Source organism: Orcinus orca, chromosome 16 (assembly GCF_937001465.1).
Source record: "Orcinus orca chromosome 16, mOrcOrc1.1, whole genome shotgun sequence".
Classification (NCBI taxonomy): Eukaryota; Metazoa; Chordata; class Mammalia; order Artiodactyla; family Delphinidae; genus Orcinus; species Orcinus orca.
Window position 1 is genome coordinate 25,713,571 of NC_064574.1, and position 24,459 is coordinate 25,738,029.

The 24,459-nt window shown below is 43.7% G+C and overlaps 2 protein-coding genes across 17 annotated transcripts in view; one reads left to right on the forward strand and one right to left on the reverse strand.

Annotated features, from left to right (window-relative positions):
• The window catches only part of PXMP4 (peroxisomal membrane protein 4), a 772,061-nt gene that overhangs the window by 500,259 nt on the left and 247,343 nt on the right, over positions 1-24,459 (forward strand). The gene's annotated exons all lie outside the window — the stretch shown is intronic.
• The window catches only part of RALY (RALY heterogeneous nuclear ribonucleoprotein), a 79,673-nt gene that overhangs the window by 54,782 nt on the left and 432 nt on the right, over positions 1-24,459 (reverse strand). For 3 of the 16 annotated variants that reach the window (XM_049698932.1, XM_049698937.1, XM_033433502.2), the window contains exons 1-2: positions 23,593-24,444; positions 23,364-23,436 (exon numbers count right to left, since the gene is read on the reverse strand). The exons of 5 other annotated variants lie outside the window; for them this stretch is intronic. Coding sequence is in view for 1 of the 11 variants with exons in the window: in XM_033433509.2 (XP_033289400.1) it covers positions 14,853-15,167 (315 nt within the window). In the remaining 10 variants the exon portion in view is untranslated. 8 more of the 16 variants (XM_033433499.2, XM_049698936.1, XM_033433498.2 and 5 more) reach the window with 6 other exon arrangements.

Sequence of the window (24,459 nt, forward strand, 5' to 3'; positions counted from 1 at the left end):
CCTGAAGACAGAATGTCAGCCTCTAAAATCTCTTCCCTTCCCTCTCACTTCTATCCTAGCTCTATCACTTCAGGTTGGAGTCAGCAACTCAAATCCAGTCCTCAAACAATTCTGACTTCAGGCAGGAAATATTTAAAATAGTCTTCACCCTAACTCCCATCTCCTACCCATACGGCCTGGATGTCAACCCTTCCTCTCTGTTCTCCTGTACTACAGAGTTGAGTGTGGCGTTCCTTGTGGTATTCCAGGATATTGCCACTGCTGACCACCAGGCTTCAACTTCTAGAGGGCACAAAATCATGTACTGTATTCTACAAATGGCCCCAGGTCCATGTGAGAACGCCTGCCTCAGGTCACCTGCCTAACACCTCAAGCCCTCCTAAGACTAAAGCCCAGCTCTGAATCCAAGACTAAGCCTTCCCACCAGTGTCCATTCCTCAAAGACTTCCTGCCAGCCTAGACTTATTCTTGAGTTTGCCACTCTCCCCATCCTTCTGCAGGGAAGGCAGCATGGTATAGTAGAAATACCACGCATACAGATCTGGGTTTGGGCCCTGGATCTGGCCACCTAAACCGGGTATCCTTAAGCATTATGATTTACCTGCTCCCCTATATCCTCTTAAGAGCTTTGATTACTGTCTGTTTTTTCCACCACTCTCCCCTATGGGAAGAGGGAATATTTAGGTATTTCCCTGTATCCTCAATGAGTCAGTCTCTGTCTACTGAACGATCCTCTAAAACTAAGTTCCCACATCTGTAAAATGATATCTGTGATGATATCACCTGTCTCAGAGTTATGAGATAAAGGAACACAAAAAATGTAAATTGCCTGGATCAGTGCCTGGCCTTTATTCTTATACTCTATCAAGGATATCAGGGCCAAATGTTTACCTGTACTGAACTAGACTGTCCATCCTAGAGACACCATGCCTGCTGAACCCTAGGGTCAGCTGGACCTGACCTCCAGTGTCTGTTCCACTTCAGTAATTAGACTGAGTGCCAGTTCCTAGAACCTTGCCAGTAAAAACAGCTAGAGATATGACTATTCTCCTCACAGTCAAAGGCAGTGAATTGGAAGCAAATGACGTACGTATATACACAAATACTCTAGATTGAAAGGAGGGGAGAACACAGGATAAAAGAAAAAAAAGGGAAGAGGTTGTGCTCTGAAGTTGAGGTCTTAAAGAAGAAAGCCCAGATCCTAAGGGGTAGCTGAAGTCATATGAAGGGCCAGGAACATGAAACAAATTGGCTGAGGTCACACAGTAAACTAAAGGAAGAAATGAGTTTGGAACCCACCACTGCGGTCTCCCATCTAGTGATTTTTCCTATCCACCAGGGTAGATGCACAACATTCTAGGAAAAAGGGAGTGAGTCATAAGGGATTCAGTGTAGTGGCAGGGAGAGACGCATAAGGGATATCAAGTGGTACTTACATAGTTTCCTGCTTTGAAAGGTGACTGAGAAAGAAATCAATCCAGCCTTTAGTTCTGCAGGGGGCGAATATGCTCTGGAAGTTAAAGGGCAGTAATAAACTCAATCTGGCCAGAACAAGTGCCAGCAGTTAGGGAAGGGGAAGGGCACAGGATGTCCTCAAACTATCATGAGCCCTTCTCCCACAACACCAGCGGCTCCGGGAGATCAAAACCCTCTGCCCACCCATCCCCAACTTCACAACTCAAACTGTAAATTAAGTTCCAGGTTTTCTAGGAGACCTGTCCTTTCCAATAGCGGGCCCTCAGATTTATAAAATGGGGGGGGTGAAGTATAGAGAAGTAGCAGAATAAGAGTTCTGTGCCATGAGGAAAAATCTGATTCTTTTCTTTGTTCTATTCACAATATTCACCTGAACTTCTGGGAAAGTAAGTGATTTGCCCAAGGTCACACAGCTAATAAGGGCAAATCAGGACTTGCCTGCATCCTGTGTCCTTTGTGATATGGTGACTTTCAGCAAATTTGACCTTTACAAAGTTTTGAGAGGTAGGTAGGGCAGGTGTTCTCTGCTAAATCATGCTGTCCCTTCTTCTGAAAAGTCTCATTTGACACCTCCAATTCATTTCCAGCTTAGTCCTGACATTTATCTCCTCTTCCAGAACTTTCATAATTACCTTCTAACTCAGAGGTCAGCAAACTTTTTCTGTATAGGGCCAGCAGTCTCTGTAGTATTCAACTTTGCCAAGGTAATATGAAAGCAGACATAGAGGAACAAATGAGTGTGGCTGTATTCCAGTACAACTTTACAAAAAGAGGCAGCAGACTGATTCAGCCCACAGGCCAGTTTGCCTGACATCTGTTCTAACTAATCTCCTGTCTCCAATCACCCTGTCCCTCAATCCACCACACACACTCATATCACAATCCTACACCCTCAATGGATCCCCTTTGCCTACAGGATAGTTTAAACTCTACGTCATCCTCTATCATATCCTTCCCTGCACACTGTACTCCATCACAGCAGGCTGTCACCTGGCAACTTCTTACCTTCCACCATGCTCTTCCCTAACACCTGCAATGCCCTTCTCCATTCCTCTGCCAATATTACCTATTTCAGGGACAAGCTCAAATGCCAACACCTGTGAGAAGTCTTTTCTGGCTCTGCCTTACATAATTAGTCACTATATGGCTATCCCTCACCCACTACTGTCTCCCTACTCCCCCCACAATTCTAAGCTTCTCAGGGGCATGGAGTGTGTCTTATTCAACTCTGTATCCCTTGCAGTACCTAACATAACACCCAGTGTCCACTGACTGAACAGGCTTCTGGGCTAAGAGAAAGTCATTCGAACATGGTAATCTTTGGTTCTAACAGAACCATGAGATGACTCACAGCATCAACAGAGCCTTCAGGCTGCTTCAGGGGCTGCCTGCCTCCCTCCCTCCCCATCATGTTCCCTGTCTGGCCAGGTAACTAGTTAAGGTACGGACCAAGACCAGGCATTTCATTAGGTGGCTTCTAGCCTATGCTGATACATGTGAAGAGAAGAGGGATCCTATTTTCAGAGCTTCTGGTCCCTGACCTCAAACTGTATCCTTAATACTAGCTATAAACTGATCCCAGATACAGATTTAGCCCTAGATCAGCAGACAGCCTTCTAACAAGTATAGATCCCCCAAAGACAGGAGATTTCACCCCGGGAAAGGCTCAGGGCATTCAATACAACCTCAACTGAAGTGAGAACTCAAAGGTATGTGGTAAAAATCATCAGAAGCATCTCCTCTGGATACAAAGGGACCTCTACTGAGATTAAGGGGTCCTGAACAAGCCTGTAGCCTACAAGTAAGACCATCCTAGCTTGAGCAAGCTGTGAGGTCAAAGACTAAATTGCTAATGGGGAAAAACAAAACAAACATAGAAAAGAATTTTTCTCCTAAGCCCAGAACAGAACAACATTCCATCTGGGTAAGTAAGCTTGTCACAGGCATGGGGTACTTAGCATATCTGCCATTCCAGGATTACAGCTGTCAAGTTTTAATTAGGGTAATTAGAGTTAAAAATGTAATTTCATTTCAGGGATACTTTGAACAGATTCCATTAATTTCTTTTTTAAAGGAAAGGAGGGGAAGGCAAGCAGAGGATTTTGCCATCAGAGAAGCAAAAGCCCTGTGCCTGAGCCAACGAACTTTCAAACCACTGCCAAGAACCCCCAGCATCTCTGCAGGCTTGGCCCAGAGTGCAGAGGGCTGCTGCTCTTCAGCTTTCCTCCCTAGTTTCCTCCCTGAAACTAAGTTTCAGTCAGCATCTGCTAATAAATCCACCTTCTTCTCCCTACCTGCTCCTGTGTTACTACCATTCAGTGACTACTATTACAGCCTTAGGGCTGTAATAGTGAGGGGCAAGGGCTGTCAATCTGATTGGCTACATGTTAGGGACTACTCTAATGTCCACCCCTTTATCAACTGTTCCTGGACACATCTTTATGCTTTCCTTTGTGCTAGTTCCCTGGTCTGGAGTGTCCTCCTTGCCTTGCCTGCCTCTACTCTTAGTACTCTTCCTTCAAAGCCAGATCAAAGTTATCTCCCCCAGAAAAACCCACTTCCATGCCTCTGTGATCCCAGAGAATCCTGCGTATGCCTCTATTAAGGCACATACAGAATACTATGGTCTGTTTCCCTGTTTGACTCTGATGTTAGATTGTGAGGTCTTTCAGGGCAGGGACTGGGTCTTTATCAAGGAATCCTTAGCTAGCACTAGCGCAAGCCCTGACACATAAGAGATACTCAACAAATATTTGTTGAATGACCAGCTGTAGGGGGAATTTGGTCTGAGCACACTGGTAGCTGAGCACATTAAGCCCTCGGGTTCTACAATGCATAGAAATATCTGGTCGTGAGTCCCTTCCCCCTCCTTGCATAGGGGCCAGTTCAAAAACCTGACTCAGCCCTCCCACTGATCCCAAATGATGATTGATCTCTCCCACCAGAGACTGCTCATTCCTTAGGGACCTTGGAAAGGAGATGAGAAAGCCAAAGCAAGCAGAGCATCTCCCCCCATCCTCCTCAACCACTGGTTTTAAGGGATTTCCTCCAGTCTTTGAAGGGTTCCAGGGAGAAGGCCTCAGCTCCAGTTCAGTCTGTAGAAGGGTAAGGGATGGCCCTGGTTTTTAAAAAAAAAAAAAAAAAGGGACTTCCTTGGCCGTCCAGTGGTTAAGACTCCAAGCTTCCAATGCAGGGGGCACAGGTTCGATCCTTAGTTGGGGAACCAAGATTCCACATGCCATGTGGCGGGTCCAAAAAAAAAAAGGAAAATTCTGAACAGAAAAAGATTCCAAATTAAAAAAAAAATTCATTGGCTTGGAATCAAAGTGTTGCAAATGCTCAGAAATGCTGTAGTGCAGTACAACAGAGAACATGCTATGTGACATAGGGCAGCCAAGTCACTTCACTCCAGTTTCCTTTTCAACCTATCCCGGTAAGTTGTTAGGGGAAATGAACATACAAAGAGGCTTAACCCAATATTAACACTAAATGATGCTGCCATCTGAGGGGGCCTGTATTATGTACCTAGCACTATATTATATATGAGTTTATAAAGGTGAGGAAAACATATCGATTTCATAGTAATCAGATTCTCCCCAGCTAGGAGTACTCCTCCAGCTTCCTCCCAGGCTCCCCAGGCCTGGCTGCAGGCCCATATCGATCCACTTCTAATTAGGAACTGTGGCAGTGCTTCTGACAGAAGGTCAGGGCCCAGGCTGCCTCTGCTGGCCTCTGGCCAAAGCCTGAAATGCCTTGGCCAAGGTAGACAGAGAATGGACACTTTTATCGTAGAAAAGTATCCCAGATTGAACTCATCATAAAGCAGCATAAAATTTTAGAGCTGAAAAGGTCCTTTATGAGCATGAGCTTTGTTATATTACAGTTGAGAAAGCTAAGGTCCAAAAAAAGATAACTTGTCCAAGGTGGTACAGAAAGATAACGCAGATCTTCTCACTTCTAGTTCCTTCCTCTACATCAGTATTTCCTAACCTGGCTACACAACAGAAGGACTTTGGGAACTTGTTAAAAATAGTCTTCCAGGCCCCACCCTAGAAAGTCTGATTTGGAACATCTACAGTGGCTCTGGCTCTTTTGCCAGTATATGATCACCTTCCAATAGAAGTGAACGCTGAAATCACAGGATCCAGTTTGGAACTAGGCTCAAATACACCTTGGCTCATAACAGTGCCATTTAGAAGCAATCCGCTATTGTTTGAGCCAGCCCTCCCCCACCTCCACAATAACAGGGTTACTCTAGAGGCCTTAGTCAAAGGATCTGTCATAAATGGTTCAGACTTCCTAATGCTAGCTTGGCTGTCGACAAAGATATTTCCTTTCAAAACTAGTCTGAAACTAAAATGTCTCTATGAAGATTAGAAATAATTAAGGAGGGAGATTTAAGGAATAGTGGGAGATGGTGTGGTATTGAGTGTATGGGACTGGGGCATGGGCAGATGTGTCTGTATGTAGGGGAGTACTTGTGTGGATACGTAAGGGAGAGGACAGTGTGGTGTCTGTAAGACAGGCTTGCAGATACTTTCGTGGCACACACACCTCTGTGTATCTAGGTAGAAAACAGTGGGACAAGGGTATAGGAGGATAAATGTGTGGGTATAAGGTGTAAAGGAGATAAGTATTGGTGTGTACGGAACAGAAGAAATATGTGCACCTTTGTAACTCAGTTGTGTGCGTATGTGTTGCAAAGCATACAAACCTGTAGGGACAGAAGGGAGTGTGTATGTGTCTGTGTGACCCAGAGACCTGTATGCATGAGAAAACAGACCAATGAGCATTTCTGACTCAACCAGCCCTAGCTTTGCCTGAAGGCTCATACCACTCAAGGGCAGGCCTGTCTGCAGAAATTTCTCATTAAAATTGACATTTTGACAACTACTAAAAAAAATAAGATGATAACAACACCCCCACCATAGTGGGAGGTAAAAAAAAAAAGTCAATGCCAATAAAACATAAGAGACAGATGAGAAGCAATTATGCCATGATTACTTCTCAGCTTCACAAGAGGAGGTGGTATTTGGAGTTAAATACTGTGTAGCTGATTCACATCTCAACCCAAAGGCCTAGATTTCCTGGGTTGCCTGGGGAAGAGGGCAAGAAAGAAGGAATTAGGTGGAGAAAGGTAAACAATAAAGCTAAAAAAACAAAAAACTGGAGCATTGGGGGGACTTCCCTGGTGGCACAGTGGATAAGAATCCACCTGCCAATGCAGGGGACACAGATTCAAGCCCTAGTCCGGGAAGATCCCACATGCCATGAAGCAACTAAGCCTGTGCGTCACAACTACTGAGTCTGTGCTCTAGAGCCCGTGAGCCACAATTACTGAGCCTGCGTGCCACAACTACTGAGCCCGCGTGCCACAACTACTGAAGCCCGCACGCCTAGAGCCCATGCTCAGCAACAAGAGAAGCCACCGCAAGGAGAAGCCCAGGCATCGTAACGAAGAGTAGCCCCCGCATGCCACAACTAGAGGAAGCCCACGTGCAGCAATGAAGACCCAGCACAGACAAAAAAAAATTACAAAAAAGAACAACAAAAAACTGGAGCATTGGGAAGATGAAAGAAAGGGAAAGGCCTGAGAAGAAATCAAAAGTAAAAGACAAGTGGGTCACGAGAGAGGGAAGGAAAGAACAGAAAGAAAAAAGGTAGAAAAGATGGGAGAAAAGAGAATTTCCTTTAGGCTGGCCTAAAAATTTAGCACACATTCTAGAAAGAATTCTAGCTTAGGGCAAGAGTAAATTAGTAGGTGGGGCCTGACCTCTGTACTCTCTCATTGCTTTTACTCTAACCATTCCCTCTACCTGGAATGTTCTTCTCACCATCTTTGCCAACTGAACTTCCCCTAAATCTCAAAAGAAATATTCAAATACTACCAGCTTCTAGAAGCTTCCAAGATTTCTCTCAGAAGTTATCTCCAAGAACTTCCATAAACTGCCAGAGCACTTTATCATATTGCACCTATAGTATTCACTCAACCGAATACCACAGGTATCTATGTACATATATTTCTGTCATTCATTCTGCAAGTACTATGTGTGCCAGGCCTGTTACAGAGACACATGGGAAACAGAGATAAACAACACACTGTGTCTTGGTTCATAAGGTCTCAATTTCAGGAATGAAAGCAGATTCAGGTGTGATACAGCACCAGAGTACAACTACAGAAGTAGAAGCAAAGTAGAAAGAAGATCAAAATTAATTCTGCTCATGGAGTGATCAGGGAAAGCTTCACTGAAGAGGTAGCATTTGAACTGGTACGAAAAGATGAGTAAGAGTTTGTCAGGTAAAGACAACAAGGAGCCAAAAGAGTTTCTACTCAGAGGGAATAGTCAAAACAAAGTCATTCTACTGAACAGGAGCACAGGGAACAGTGGGTGTTAAACACTGTGCTGCTGACAGAAGGCAGCAAAGAGAGGTGGCACCAGACTATATGAGCCTTATAGTCAAGTCCATAGTTGAGATTTTATCCTTTCCAACCTGGGGTGGAGGTGGGGAAGGAGAAGGGACATTTTAAATACATATAATCTCCTTTATTTAGTTGCCCTACTTTAGAGCAAATCCTCTCAAAACTCCTGGAAACCAGGTCCAATCCCAGGCTCTGCCTACTGCAGTGGCATCACAAGAATTTCGCATGGAGGAGAAGGGCAACAGTGAGAGAAAAAGAAAGGACGGGGGCGGGGGGTGCAGAAGGGAGGTAGCAGGGTTCAAGGAGGAAGGAGCTGAAAGGGAAGAAAAAGAAGAGGAAAAGAAGAGGCAAGGAAGATACAGGAGGGAACAGATCTATCTTGGCACTGAGGCTTTTTGCTGCTGAGCTGTCCTCTACATCTTTCTAGGTAGAAAGAATAAGGTCAATATGATGCTAGTCACAGAAATAGACCCTTTGCACCAAGATGAGGCTGAGCATATTACTGCCACCTCAACCCTCCCTTTGCTTAGGATGATAGGGCTGTACTAAGAAGTGGAGTTTGCCCAGCTCTACCAACCATCCCAAAGTATGCCAGAAGCCCCTAGCCCCATGCCCTAAGAGCATGAGGCAGGGGCACCAAACAGAAGTCTAGCGTTTGAAGCAGGGGCCTGCCCAAGACCTAAGGCTGCTGCTTAGGTTCCTAGAGGAAAGCTCTGTTACCTTCTCTGGACTTTATTTCAATCTGCAAAACAAGGGGAGTAAATGTGATGCTCTCTAAGGGCTAAGATATTACAGAAGCTGCTATCCACAGAGAATGATATTTAATGTGGGAATTTTCCTAACCTATCAAGTCTTAACTTCATTCTTTCCACTCCGACCTATGGCCAGTTTGAAGCCAAGAAGCCAGACTCAGAATGGAAGCCAACCCTGACACTATCATCCATGTGGCTCTGTCCAAAGTCTTGTTCTTGCCCAGACCTGTTTATCTCATAGGTCACAAATGGATGCTTAGGCCCAAGGATGTGTTTTGTCTGACCCACACATTTGTTTAAAAAACAAACAAACAAACAAACAAACCTGAGTTAACTGCCAACATTTAAAATCAGACCTCTTTTTTCTAATTAGATTTCTAGCTTCTCTTAAATATATCAGAGATCTGTCAACACTAGACCCTCTGGGGTAAAGGTTAAAGGGCCTATTATAATCCTGTAATTTATTTGATGCCTTCTCATTTTATCTAAAAAATTTATGCTAACTTATTATCCATTCCATAACATGACTTAATGTAAGAGTAAACTTATAAACTACTAGTAATAATATTTAAACTAATCCAACTACAAAAAAAAGATTTAAGTACACTTCAGGAAGGTTTATGGTTTATCCTGTGATTTCATGTGTCCCAGTCTGAGAACTCCAACATAGTTTATCCGTTCACTCAAAAAATACTTAGGTCCTGTGGTAAGTGCTGAGAAAACATTAATTAACAAGACAGATGTGGATCCTGCCTTGGTGGAGCTCATGGTCCAGTGGGACATAATGGAAAGAAGCCATACGGAACAGAAGGCACAAAGAAACACTAGACTGAGGATCTCAAGTGTATTCCACAACCTAGGGACCCCTTAGGCAAGTTGTTTAACCTCTCTAGACTTGTTTCCTTGTCTATTAATTGGGAAAGTTTAATTAGGCAGTTGCTGCTGAAAAGTCACTCCCAGCTCCAAATTCTACTAGTATCACAAGAACTTAGCCCAATACCCTTTTCAAGTTCCTAACACTTATTAGCTTCCTCCCTTTATCTGGGAAATCATGATCAGTTGTCATGGAAATTACCATGGTTCTCCACATACTGGATGATGATATTACAGTAATTACAAGAAGCCAAAGGGAACAGGCAGCAAGAACAGTCAATTACTCAGAAAGCCACCTACTTTCAACACACAGGAGCTGCTCTCACTGCAGCTAGGGGGAAAAAAAGACCAGTTACTAACTTAACTTATAAGTAAAACAGTTTTGATTTATATTAGATGTTGTGGTTTCTTCCATGAGATGGCAGACTTCACCCCAGCCTGTGAGTTGTTAGATGCAAAAAATGCCAATTTTACAAGGACAAGGTTCACTGAGACTTGACTACTTTGCTGTCCTTATGAAGTCCTAAGACAAGCCAGGAGACAGACTTTCTAGGCAACAGAGGCACCAAAAGTTCCTGGTAAAATAAGATAATTCATCTCGTCCCAAGGACTAAGAGCACTGTAACTGGGTTAAGTCCCTTCAATATTAGAGTTCCATCTAGTGCCGAGTTGGCCCCGAGGGACCAAGCAGGTAGCAAAAATAAGTACAGCTGACCAAGTGTTTCAAAGAAAGAAGTGCTAGCCTGGTGATAAATGGCAACAGACACTGGGCTTGGGTAGCAAAGAAACAACAGGAAATGGTGTGGGCTTTGACAAACTTGAGAATAAATATGTCCTATCTAGAACAGTCAGCCAATAAGGAAGTAGCATGTGGAATGAGGGAGAGAAATGAAAAACATGATTCTGTAAACTCAAGCATTTTGCCAAATTGGCCTGGTGCCAATTATGATACGAAGAGTCCCTGGTGCCAGGCTCAAGGAGTGAAGCCTGTAGAATAACTGGAGACTATTCCCACTCCTGTGAATAGGAAAATGCTCATGGTCAGTATCAGGATCCAGCCCCTTCTTTTTCCTCAAAAATCCTACTCCCGGGCTTCCCTGGTGGCGCAGTGGTTGGGGGTCCACCTGCCGATGCAGGCGACGCAGGTTCGTGCCCCAGTCCGGGAGGATCCCACATGCCACGGAGCGGCTGGGCCCGTGAGCCATGGCCGCTGAGCCTGCGTGTCCGGAGCCTGTGCTCCGCAACGGGAGAGGCCACAGCAGTGAGAGGCCCACGTACCGCAAAAAAAAAAAAAAAAAAATCCTACTCCCTCTTCAGGAGAAATCACTCACCCTCATAGCCCACATGCCCAGGCCTCTGATCTCATACATAGTATCTCCACTGAAAACCCTAATGTTCCCAGGCTGGGGTCCAACTCAAAATAAATACAGTTCAGGCTAGACACAATCCAAGACCTGCCAGTCTGCAACCTCTGATCCAGAGCGTAAGATCCTCTGAAAAGATCTGGAACAGAAAGGACTTAGGAGTCCCTTAAGTATTCTTTAACTTTTGTCAGAGGAATTGCTTTTCCAAGGAGCTATCCAGGGTCCTGGATCACTTGGCTCCTGAGCTTTAGAATCCATGATTTCACAGCCTTCTCCTCTGGCTTGATCCACTGTCAAAGTATTTTTTTTAAAGACTCTAAAAAGATATTAGGTAACTATTATATGCAAGGCACTCCAGTGATACAAATGCCCTAAACTTTACTTCTCCTGACTTTTGACTTCACTACCTGTATCAGTTGTACATCAACCTGGACCCCAATGCCACCTGTCTGCCACCCAAATTACTACAGACCGAAAACACTGCTCTGCTTGACTCTATTCCTATATAACACATTCATTTTAATGGCTTGGTTAGCCAATAAGATGAAGGTTCAGAAATAAGATGAAGGTATCTCAAAAGGATACCTTTAAGAGTCTTCTCCCTGGACTCCACAACTAAAAGTTCCTTTTCTTTGCAAAACAGCACAATTGCCCCATTACGGTCGGATGTTCTTGGGAGTAAACAGTACAATGCTAAATGTATGCACTCCCCTGAATCAAGATGGCATTCCCCATGCTTCACTCCATCATTATTCTACCATCTCCAGATTCCATTTCCATAAAAGCAATAATACCTTTGCCAAATAGAAAAGAAAAAAGACTAGCTGCCCTTGAAATAGCAACTCAATCCAAGGAGGGAAGGTTTATTGCTGGAAAAACTTTTCTTATTTATCATATTTATACAATATGTTATCAGATCCCTCAAGCTGGATTTATGAGCAGGGACAACACAACAAAAATGGTTTTTAGGAAAAGGCAACTGGCAGCAGAGAGGGGTATGGCTTGAGAGAGGGCAAGACAGGATGTAGGGAGGTTAGTTAGGAATCCTATGGGGGATTAAGGATCCTATAGCCCCGCAATGGCCAAAATAGGCTCCATGTCTGAAACAGGGTATGGTCCTCAGTCCCTGGCTGACTACGTGCTCCTTGAAAACAGTCTTATTCATATGAGTATCACCCACAGCATCTAGTATCATGCCGTCAAATGGTGGGCACTAAAATGGTCACAGGGACACAGAACACTACTTCTGTAAGAGCTCTCAATGCACACAAAGAAACTAAGGCCCAGAGAACTGAAAATGATTTGCTTAAGCTCACAGAATGGATGAACGGTGAAAAGAAAAGAGCATAGGTTTTGAAGGCAAGAAGGTCTGTTCAAATCCATGGTTGCTGTGAGGCCCTGGGCAAGTTACCCAACCTTTCTCAGTCTGTTTTCTCGTCTGCAAAATAAGAATACCTATTTTTGTAGGGTTGCTATGAGGATTAAGAGATACTGACCTCTAGATACAACCACAAATCTACAGGAAACACAGAGGACAGAGAAACATATTAAACAAACCACAGATCTGCAATGAGCAAATTTCTACAGGAAAAACAATCCAACTCCTTCAACAAATAAAAGGGGAAAAAGATGAGCTTATAATTAAAAAAGACTTAAAAGACATAACAACCAATTACAATGTATGGACCTTATGTAAATCCTAAGTCAAACTGTAAAAATAAGATTGTGCCATTTATAAGACAATGGGAAATTCGAACACAATCTGGATTTTGATGGTATTAAGGAATTGTTAAATTTTATTATGTGATAATGGTTGTGTTTTAAAAAATCATCTTTCAGAAATATATTGTGGGACTTCCCTGGTGGCGCAGTGGTTAAGAATCCGCCTGCCAATGCAGGGGACACGGTTCGAGCCCTGGTCCAGGAAGATCCCACATGCTACGGAGCAACTGAGCCCGTGTACCACAACTACTGTGCCTGCGCTCTAGAGCCTGCGAGCCACAAGTACCAAGCCCGCATGCCACAACTACTGAAGCCCACATGCTAGAACCCATGCTCCACAACAAGAGAAGCCACCACAATGAGAAGTCCGCACACCACAATGAAGAGAAGCCCCCGCTCGCTGCACAGCAGCAAAGACCCAACACAGCCAAAATATAAATAAATAAATAATTTAAAAAATACACTGTGAAAGCTTTTTAACAAAAGAAGTATCTAGAGCGGTGATGGTTGCACAATGATGTGAACATACTGAATGCCACTGAACTATATAACTAAAATGGTAACTTTTATATTACATATACTTTACGACAATAAAAAGTTTAAAAATTAAAAAAAATACATTGTGAAATACTTAAGGACAAAATATCATACCCACGTTTCAAAGCACAGGATGAGAAGTATGTAAGGGTATAAATGAAATAAGATTGACCATGAATAGATAACTACTGAAGCTGAATGATGGGTACATCATGCTTCATTAACCTATTCTGTCTACTTTGTATATGTTTGAAATTTTCCATATTAAAAAAGAAGATTTGGTTAGGTTTAAATCCTGGCAACTCCATTTACTAGCAGTGTGACTATGGGCATATTTCTTAACCTACTGGTATCTCAGTTTCTTACCTATATGATGTGGAACAACAGAACCTACTTTTTACGGTTGAGGTAAGAATGATTTTTAATATATACTTAGGTATATTATATTTAAATTATATACAATATATATACAATATATACAAATTATATACAATATATACAATTGTATATGTATACACAACATATACAATATGTTGAAACTTTATATGAAATGTCTGTCTTATACATTAATTTTACATATAAGATATGCCTTAAGATTATATATAAATTTATATTATAAAGGTTACACACACACACACACAAAAGGGCTCTCAGCACATAGTAACCGTCAGTAAATATCAGCTCTATTAGTATGAACACAAGGCACCAATATGCTATCTCAACACAGTGGGCACCCAAGTCATGGCAGCTTTTTTTTTCTTGGCTGCGTTGGGTCTTTGTTGCTGCGTGCAGGCTTCCTCTAGTTGTGATGAGCGGGGGTTCCTCACTGCGGTGGCTTCTCTTGTCGCAGAGCACAGGCTCTAGGCACATGGGCTTCAGTAGTTGTGGCACACAGGCTCAGTAGTTGTGGCTTGCGAGCTCTAGAGCGTAGGCTCAGTAGTTGTGGCACATGGACTTAGTTGCTCCGCAGCATGTGGGATTTTCCCGGACCAGGGCTTGAACCCGTGTCCCCTGCATTGGCAAGCGGATTCTTAACCACTGCGCCATCAGGGAAGTCCCATGGCAGCTATTATTAATATAAATGGCAGAGTTAGGTCTAGAACCCAGGTCAGATTTTTAATCAAGTACTTGACAAGTCTCCTTGACAGAAGGCCTAGATACCCTCTGGTCAATGTCCCCACTGGCAGCTCTAACACCCCCAATGTCCCCTGACAAATACCCCAGGACCTAACACAGGTTCAGGAGCTGACTAATGTTTAACATGCCTCTGTGGGAGCAGGCAGGGCCACCCTGTTTCCCAAAAACAGGTAATTTAAGGTACATTTTCTAGTATTTGCTGACAGAACAAAGAAGAAAGACTCTAAGACATGATCAGTGTTCACACCAGCCTTCAAAGTGATTTGGTAAAACTACAGAAAATAAACACCCAGCTAGGGTCTACCAGGCAGGATAAAAGCTGACAAAGAAATGGTAATTTTTCCAAGCAAATATACAAGTAATAGATGAGTGCTGAGAGACTAAGTTCTTTAGGTCCTGGCGTTCCCCTTCCTCCCCCTCCATTTTAAGAGAAGACAAACTCTCTTTCGACATACTTCAAGTATGACTGTTTGCTGGATTAATTTCTTCCCCGAAATGATGTAATTATAGGCAAAGGGGTCATTCTCATCCTATCAATTTAAATACAAATTGGCTTGAGTACATTATTACCTTTTCCACCTGCTCCAGGAGACTATGAGAAGGTATCACCAACCCCCAAATTATGGGACATGTCCTCCCCACTCTGCTCATTAGCTGGAATATGGATGCCGCTTGATCTAGTTGCTCATCTGTGTTTCCGCTCAAGTTGTTCCCGTTGCACAGAATGTCCTCTCTCCATCTCTGGAGCCTAAATCTCCTGTGATCATACTTTCTGGAAACAAAGTGGGAGGAGAGAGAAGCACTGCAACTGAGAAAAGATATCCGGGCGCTGCTTCTGGGTAGTCTGTGAGATTTGGCCAAGACATAAAAATATTGGTGTTTCATAATTTATAAGCACAGCAAGACAGAATATTAGACATTGGGATGGTCCTAGATAATACATGGTCACTGTCCTTATCCTACAAGGCCCAGCTCAAATGCTCAGTCCTCCATAGATGTTCCCTAGGCACCACACACCCACAAATGAAGCAATCTCTCCCTCCTCTGAACTTACCAATCACTTTACCCCTGTATGGTACCACCTGAGTTCCTATCGTGGTTCTTACAATTCACTTCTCTAACTACACTCCAACAAGAATGACATAAAATAAAAAGATAATGCTAACTGTTGACAAGGACATGGAGCAAAAGGAATTCTCTCATACATAGCTGATGAGAGTTTGATCTGGTATGCTTCTGAAAACTGTTTGTCAATAACTACTAAACCTAAAACACTCACTGCTGCCCCTTAACAGTTCTGCCTATAGTCCTTTGCTCCATCATTGCCTCTGTCTAAATGCTTCTAGCATTCTTTCTCCCAATCCCAAGACTGGTCCAGACCACTCTTCCTGATCACCCCAGCCCAAAGAGATCTCCCCTTCTATAGAAAACTCTGCTATTTACCTATTACCTCTAACAAATGACTCATGAATTCTTCACATATAAATTGCATCATCTGGTTTTATAATGCACTTTTAGTAACATCTAACTTGCTCTTCACAATAACACTGTGAGGAAGGCAAGATACAGATTATTAACCCCATTTTATAGATGAGAATATGGAGGTTCAGAGAGGGGAAAATGACTTATTCCAGTTTTCCTGGCCAAATTAGTTCCAGGGAACAAGAGTAAGACCTTAGTCTTCCAAACCAAGCTCTCTACACCAAACTGCCTTATTATCAGCTACAACTTCATGATTACCTTGTCTCCCCAAAGAGACCACAGGTTCCCTGAAGACAAGAGTATGCTTTACACATTTTCATCCCTCACAGCACCAAGGGAGGACTCAGTGGGCTCCATACAGTTTGGCCAAATTGATCTCAATATTGTCCCCAACCTTTGAGGACGAACACAGGCGTATTTCCTCTTCTTCTAGACCTCCCAGGCAATGCGAAATTGTTGGAAGAAATCATGAGCACAACACAGCATCCCAAATAACACTTTTTTTTTGAGAATAGGGACAAGGGAAGAGGAAGAGCCCTTCAAGACAGGGTAACCTCAACGTTCCCTCCATTTCCTAGGGCTCCATGCTGCAAAGCATTCAAAGAAGGCTGGCAGAGATAGCAGCAATGGGCTTCAAGAACCACAGTTTAGTCATAATTAGTAAGTCAAAAACTGACCAAATGGGAAACCCTGGCGGTCCAGTGGCTAGGACTCCATGCTCTCACTGCTGAGGGCCTGGGTTCAATAACTGCTCGGGAACTAAGATCCCACAGGCTGTGCAGCATAGTCAAAAAAATGCCAGAAACCACACCTTAAATAATTCCATTTGCAAGCAAAATAGCTATTTTATTTCAAAACTGAGTATAAAATTTAATTTAATATGAAACAATTTTCTTCATTCCTAAATAAGAAGCTAGACAATATCAACCCTTTCTGGAAACCAGCCAAAGAACTGATGTGAGAAGAATAGGGAAAGCACTAGGCAGATGTCTGGACACCCAAACCTGAAGGACAATGCTGTCCCTACCCTAAGGTTCTTGACTTTACACACTGGCTGCTGGACACGTCAGCAATAGAGAAGAAAATCTAGATAACAGGCAGAAGAAAGGAAGAGAAGGAAGGAAGGCCAAAACCAAATTGGAACACTGGAAGTCAGATACGCAAATAGGTCTCCTTGCCTAGTGATACATCCATCAATTCTGCCATTTCCAGTCTGAACCCTCAACCAAAACATACAGGCCAAGGAAGCACGGGTAAGAATAAGCTAGGACCTGCTGTACTTATCTGTCTCTCTCTCCAGACTGAATGTAATCTGAGGGCAGGAATCATGTATTGTTTGGTTTGTATGTTCTCCATAGGGAGAACACATAGTAGGTACTCCAAATTCCTAGAACAAATGGTTGAACTTAGGGATGGAAAGCAGTTGGACTTCCAAGCATAACCTTACTACAGCAGCTAGGTAACCTACTTAGCATGGTAACTCTACCTAACACCCTAATTTTAGTTAACTTTAATTGGTGTGAAAAATCAATTTAGGGTGAGTCTTTAAGGTATGAAGAAAAGTTATTCTTGTGTTCAACTGATTCAGGCACAGCTATCATTATATTGAGAGCACCATTCCTCAGTGTCAGCTTACAACTATCTGGAAGAACAAAGTCCCAAAGCCTTAACACGGTCTGTGTAAGCAGCAAACAACATTTGACTTCTCAGTGTAGCATGATCATACCTTCCAGAAAGGAAACCCAGACCCAGAGAAATAATGAGTTATGGAAATGATTCTTTTAAATCTACTGCTCAGCTTGCTTTCACTAGCACAAAGAATTACAAAGGAAACTAGACAAACAGATCAACAGACACCATGCAAACACGTTAACTAGGCTTAGTGAAATCCTTAATAAAACAAACAAACAGGAGATAGCTAAATACCAGATAAATGCCTCTGGAATGAAGAAAACCTGGCCAACAATAGGTTGACCAGGTTGTAAATCTGACCTTGTAAATGAGAATACTTACTTGGAATAAGGCAATGATTCTTACCTTGACAAATAAACAGAACTCTTCAGTCTCTACAGATGGCATTTCAAGGGCCAGGTAACCACAGCAGAGTATCTACCTCATAAAGCCAAAGCTCTAAGGAAATGCAAATTTCTGGTCTAGTGTTTTTCCAGTCCTAGTGGTGTTTGGGAATCTTATAGTGTTGTTTTTTTTTTTTCCTTTTATCCTATGATTTTAAACAGTTTGCTACATATTTAAATATAACTTTTTAGTCTTGGACTCCAAGTTTGTCCAATGGGACAACAGCTCCACGTTTATAATGGAACTCAGTAGACAATTTGGTAAATTCATCTCACAAGCAATTTTTCAGCAATCTGTCCACTCTAAAAAGCAATATCCATCTCTTTATATACTGAAAGGTATCTGCGAACCCAGAATTTAACCCTGTGAGATACTCTCAATACTCTAACAAAGCCCCTTCTTCTTCCAGAAATGAATTCTCAAGCCACTCCCATAAAACCAGACATCAGCCCAACCCCCTTGTTTTACAGACAGGAAGACTGAGATCCCAGGGAGTAATAGGTAATTACAATTAACATGAGTTTGGCAAGCATCAAAGGCCCACTGAATGCTATTCCCCCCCAGTGGAACGGCACTGGGAATGTTGGGAGGATGGCCAGATTGGCACTTTAGTCAGTGGAGCACTCCAAATACATATGTCTGAGCCTAAGAAAACCTGAGTATTCAACCAAAAACTCCCGACCCCTACCCCAGCATGGAGAGCAGGGGGCAGTAGGCAGCCTGAACGGCTCGTTGGGGATGTAGACCAGAACCCAGAGATAATATCCCAACCTTCCTCCCCTCCTCCCAGGAGGCACAGCAGATTTATTCATATGGAGGCCATTATGAAGTGACAGAAAGACTGAGGAAAAAAGAAGGGCTGTAGAAACAGCCAGAAGACATAACTAGCAATACTTGGGCAGATGCCTGTCTCTAGTTATTCAATAATTATTCCTCATTAGAGAGGAACTTCCAATCCTTTTTCTGTACCCAGGGCTCACCCTTTGGCCCCCTGATTATTTTATGAAGCAACAGGGCCAGAGAAGGAAAGGGGCTTGGCCAAGCCCATACACTGAATTATTAGTAGCAGGGACCAGACCAACTATTCTCAGGCTCATGACTAGCCTCCCAGTTTATCCTACTGCCCCTTTCTCTCTAGTCCTGAGTCTGTGAGCTGCATCCATCATGGGTCTGAAACTTTCCTTACAGTACCCAGGGGTCAGTTGTAGGACAGCAAGCTAACATTACTACTGCCACCATCTCTCCTCCAGTTGTACATTTTATACATAAAGCTAAAACTGAATAAAACTAGGTTTTTAACAGACACTCATGTGAAAACCCTATCTCCACCCCGACATCCCTACTACTGCCTAAGGAAGAAAGGGGAGGAAGAGGAAGCGGGAGGGAAAAGAAAGGAAGAAAATACCTCTCCAAGAGATATACTGTCTGAATCATCATCTAGAATCATAAAATGTTATTGCTAGAAGGGACCCTGGGGGTCATCTAGTCATTATTTTTCATCATTATTCAAATGAATAAACCTGGCCCTTTGAGTAGGTGTAGACTTTTGCCACCTGAGGAAAAGACTGGCACACAGAGCAGAGTCTCCTGACTCCTGCCCATAATAAGAATCCTTCTTAGTCCCTCCCCATCCTGTCCCACCCCACACTCTCCCCTCCACTACAGTACCTAAGCTGAGATCTGCTGCCCTTTTGAATGCAAGCTTCTCAAGCTATGTTTTATTCATCTTTGCTTTCTCAGTGCCTAGCAGAGTAAGCAGAGGTGAATTACAGAGGGACACTAGCACATGGGGAGAGCAATGCCAAAGAATGTTGTCTGGAGAAAACATAAGCTTTCCTTGACTTTAACATAAGCAGTCTTCAGAGCTGTGCAAGGTCTGGAATGTCTAGGTTCTAATTATTTCCTCCTTTCCAAAACTAGTGTCTACAACAGTTTAGCCAGGGATAGTTATCAAATTTGCTGTGCCATACTCTCCCTCACCCCTGTTTCCCCTCTCCTCCCCTTGGAGAACTATGATCAATAACTGGATGAAGGTAAATGAAAGCAGATGTAATAAGACCCTGCATGAGAAATCTTCCCCCCACCTTCTCCTGTGTCCTCACCTCAATAAACTGCATCCCCATCTATACAACTGCACCAGGTAGAAATCTAGAAGTGTTCCTTGATTTCTTCCTTACCCTCCACGCCAACAATCTTTGATAGTGTCTCACAACTTAATTCCATCTTCTTTTCTACACACACACACACACACACACACACACCCTTCATTGGAAACACCATCACCTCTTACCTGCATTACTGCAAAAGCCTCCTAACTGGTCTCTTTGCCCATGGTGCTCTAGCCCTCCAATCCACTCCCCAAAGAGCCACTGATATCCTTCTAAAATGCATACAGGATCATGGTCCCCTCACCAAAATGAAGTCCAAACTCTTCAACCTGGGCAATAAGGGCCTTTCATGACTTGGCCTCTGCTCTGCCCACCTTGCCAGTCTCATCTTTTGCTACATCACCCATCTCATGCTTCATGCTCCACCCAGAAATCTTAAGAAACTTACTTAACCCCTCTGGGTTTGCTTCCTCACCTACAGAATGGGAATTATAACAGTATGTACCCCTCAAGATGGTTATGGAAAGAAATGAGTTAACACACATTAAATGCTTAAAATGGCATCTGGTAGATATAGTAAATGGCCAAAAGTCTCACCTATTACCACCACCATCTCTAGACTTGCTATTCCCTTCTGCCTAGAACAGTCTTACCTGTCTCCTCCTCAGCTCCCCAAATCTCCTCTTTTCCTAGCTTAGTCTTTTCTCTGAGGTCTAGGCCTAGCCAATTTCTCCAATGAACCACCCCACCCTGACCCTCCAAGGCTGGGTTAGTTCCATTCCTCCGTGTTCTCATGGTGCTTGTTCCTGTCACAACACTTCCCACACTGCCTGTTTCCTTGCCTGTCTTCCCCCGAGACACCCAAATTTCCAAGCTTAGTACAGTGCGGAGCAGATGTTTAATAACTGTTCTGTAAATGGAAAATTTTCCAATAATGTGGTGCCCAATGAAACAGAATCTCAACAGGTAGCCTATTCAAATGTTGGCTGGGTGGCTGGCTGGTCTATATGATTTTAAGTCCCTCAACTACAAGATTCTATCCAATAAACATTTCAATACACTCTGACCTTATTATCACACTCAGGGGTTTAAACTTTAATATGTAGGCAATGTTGGGCCATCAGATTTTTAAGGAAAGTGCAACATACTCAGATCTGTGTTTGTTGCCCTATTATCCATCTCTGGAACACCTCCCATCCCAACCCCCTGCTGGCATCATGACAAAATTCCAACTACACTTCACAAACATAAACACCACATCCCACCACCACACCACCCAAAACACACAAAGACACAGAAGTAGTCAAAACAAAGGGAATTTTGAAAGACTAAATGCAGCATTTAATCCCATCTTAACTACCTGCAAGCAATGAGGAGCCATAAATACCCTCTAGGAACCCAAAAGCTAATCGCTCTTGTGTGCCTTAATGGAAAGAGGAGGGCACAAAGAGGGAGCATTTCATAAAGATAATCCATTTAATCATCCTGAGTAGTTCTGATCCAAGCTGCTGTCACAGCACTGCTATTGTTGATCACTACAGTCCCATATGCCCAAACCCAGGACAGCCAGAAAGGAAGATGCAAACAAAGCAAGGGTGGGGAGTCCTCTGAGTTCTATTTCAAGAGTAGGAGTTCCCTTTGGAAGATACAGAAGGGGCAAAGGTGAGGGGGGGGAGGCTTAACCAGAGTGGTACAGCCAGGCCTAGGTTCTTGCTCTGGAGCTGCATGCCACACCTTACTGCAGATGAGAACTAATAATCATTTTGCATTTTCAGAGCACCTAGGGCTTAAGGGAGGCACTAAGAGTACCAGCTTTGCCAGTCACAAAAGGACAAATATTGTATGATTCCATTTACATGAAGTACCTAGAGTAGTCAAATTCACAAGGACAGAAAATAGAATGATGATTGCCAGGAGGGAGAGGAGAGGAAGTATTTATACAGAGTTTCAGCTGAGGAAGATGAAAAAGTTCTAGACACGGATGGTAGTGATGGTTGCACAACGATGTGAATATATTTAACGCCACAGAACTGTACATTTAAAAATAGTTAAAATAGTAAATTTTATCTTACATGTATTTTTACAAAAAAATAAATTAAAAGCATACCAGCTTTAAAGTTATATTGTCTGCAGTTATCAATTACATGATCCTGAGCAAGTCATGTAACCTCTCTAATCCTGTTTCTTCTTCTGCAAAAGGAATTTAATAATATACCTAATTCATACAGTAGCTCTGAGGACTAAATGAGATACTCCATAGAAAGTCCTTAATCCAGTGACTGGTACATGGAAAGTACTTAATAAATGTTAGCCTACTACTACAATGCACTTTCATAGCCATTTTTCCATAGTCCCCACCCAACCCTGTGATAGTTTACAGATAAGGAAACTGAGGCTCAGAGAGCCACAATGAGTGACTGAGTTCATGATGCCACATCAAATGAAATCCTTTGTCCATGAGAGATGCCCTGTACTCACCACTTGTTAATCCAGTGATCTAAGTAAGGCAAGTGCCCTAACCTTGCTATGTCTTAATTCTCAATTAGAGTTGTAAAAAGGAGATATAAACCAAACTTTGAGAGCTCCCTCACAGAACTGGATGAGAAATGAAATCAGGTAACAGTTATAAAACAAAACTATAAACCATAAATAAAGTACTATAAAATAACAGTGGTGACTTATGAGAACTGGTACTCCTGTGCACAAAACCTGGCCTCCTTTTAATGCTGGGACTAAACAACTTCTTTGTGATTTCAAGCTACTTGGGATTCTTGGTCTTCAGACCTGAATAAGTAGTTTAGTGCCCTTTCAAAAGGTGGCAGAGTACAGTAGAAATAAAAATATTACTGCACTGGAAGTCAGAAGACTGGAATTCCAGTTGTGATTCTGTCACTAAAGCAGTCTGTGAATTTAGACAACTTACTTCCCCCTTCCAAGATTCAGTTAACAGGAAAGAGGGAAAAGGCAGATAAAAAAAAGTTAGACCAGATAAGACCCCTTCCAGGTCCTACATACCACTACTTTTAAATCCAGAATCTTGGAAAGGGGAGAGTACAGCAGACCTCCAGACTCCAAAGAACTAAAGCACACATCAGGAGACATGGCAAGAGCTGGCCTAGGAACTCCCCTGCCTGATCTTTAGACACCAGGGATCAAACACACTGGAAAACTAGAACACTTACCAAAGTTAATTTTAGTTCACTTTTACCCCTCTGGGCCTTATCTGAAAATAAGAGAAATAAATCTCTATTTGAAGGCAGGGAGTTGAAGCAATTGACTTGAACCACTTTCTGCTCCCCCTCCCCCAACCAGGAGCTATAAATCTAAACCCTATAGAGAACAAGCAAGGTTTGGTGGGAGGAACAAGCCACAAAAAACAAAAAACGGATGAACCTCACTGCTTTAAATGACTTACACCTTCCCTGAGCCAAAACCCCAGGGAACTTCAGTTGTGCTTGAGATCTGGAGTCCTCTGCATCCATCAGCTTCTAACGGGCAAGGAATCAGGGAGAACGGAGTTAGTTAGGTATCCCAACTAACGATGTGACTCAAAATCGGTTCTGCACTAAGAGATTACACAAGTTCACACTAAGAAATAAATAACAGGTACCAGCACCACGGCTTCACACTTCTGTGGCTCCTACCTGTGATTTAGAACACATTACTTAACCTCTCTGCGCCTTGATTGCTGCTTTTGTAAATGGGGATAACCTCAGAAGGCCGTCGTGAGCATTCTATGAAATAAGGCTTGCGAAGTTCCTGAGTCAAGTCCATTAAATGTTACCTGTTGGTATTAAACACTTCTCGCACACATTAGTTTCCTCCCTGAATCCACAAACACCCTGCGAGGCTACATTCTTTCTCCCTGTTCACTGAAAGGCAAACTGAGGCTCGGCGGCGAAAAGGCTGCGTGAAGCGCGGAACACGGCCCCAGCTCGAGGGCCTGCTGTTGTTCCTCTATGAGCCCAAGGTGTGCAACAAGCCCAGGACCGGGAAAGGGGGGCCGAGGAAGCGCTCAGGCCAGTAGGGAGCGAGGCGGGACCAGTTTTGATCGCCTCCGGGAACCCGCAGACCCAGCCCGAGAGGGAGAGCCGGAAGAAACCCGGGGCCGAGGCCAGAGCCGGGACCCGGCCCGCCCGAGGCCTCCCCAGCGCGGCCTCCGCTCCCCCCTCCTCCCCTCGCCGGGCGGGGCGGGGCGCGAACACAAAAGACTCCAACTTCCGAGCGGGCGCGGGCCCACCCCGCCAACTCCCGGCCCAGGTCCGACCCGCGGGGAGGAGGCGGGCAAGGAACGCCAGGGCTGCCGGGACCCAGGGCGGCAGGCCCGGGTGGAGAGAAGGTGCGGGGGCAGGGTGCCGGGAGTTACTCCGGCTCCCGGGACTCCCCCGAACGGCCGAAAAAAAGAGTTTCTAAAAATAGGCAGCGACCGGCGCGAAGAAGTGGGTGACCGAAAAGGAACAAGGAGCACCCCCTCCCCACACCTTTAAGGAGACGCCCGCGGCCCCCACTCA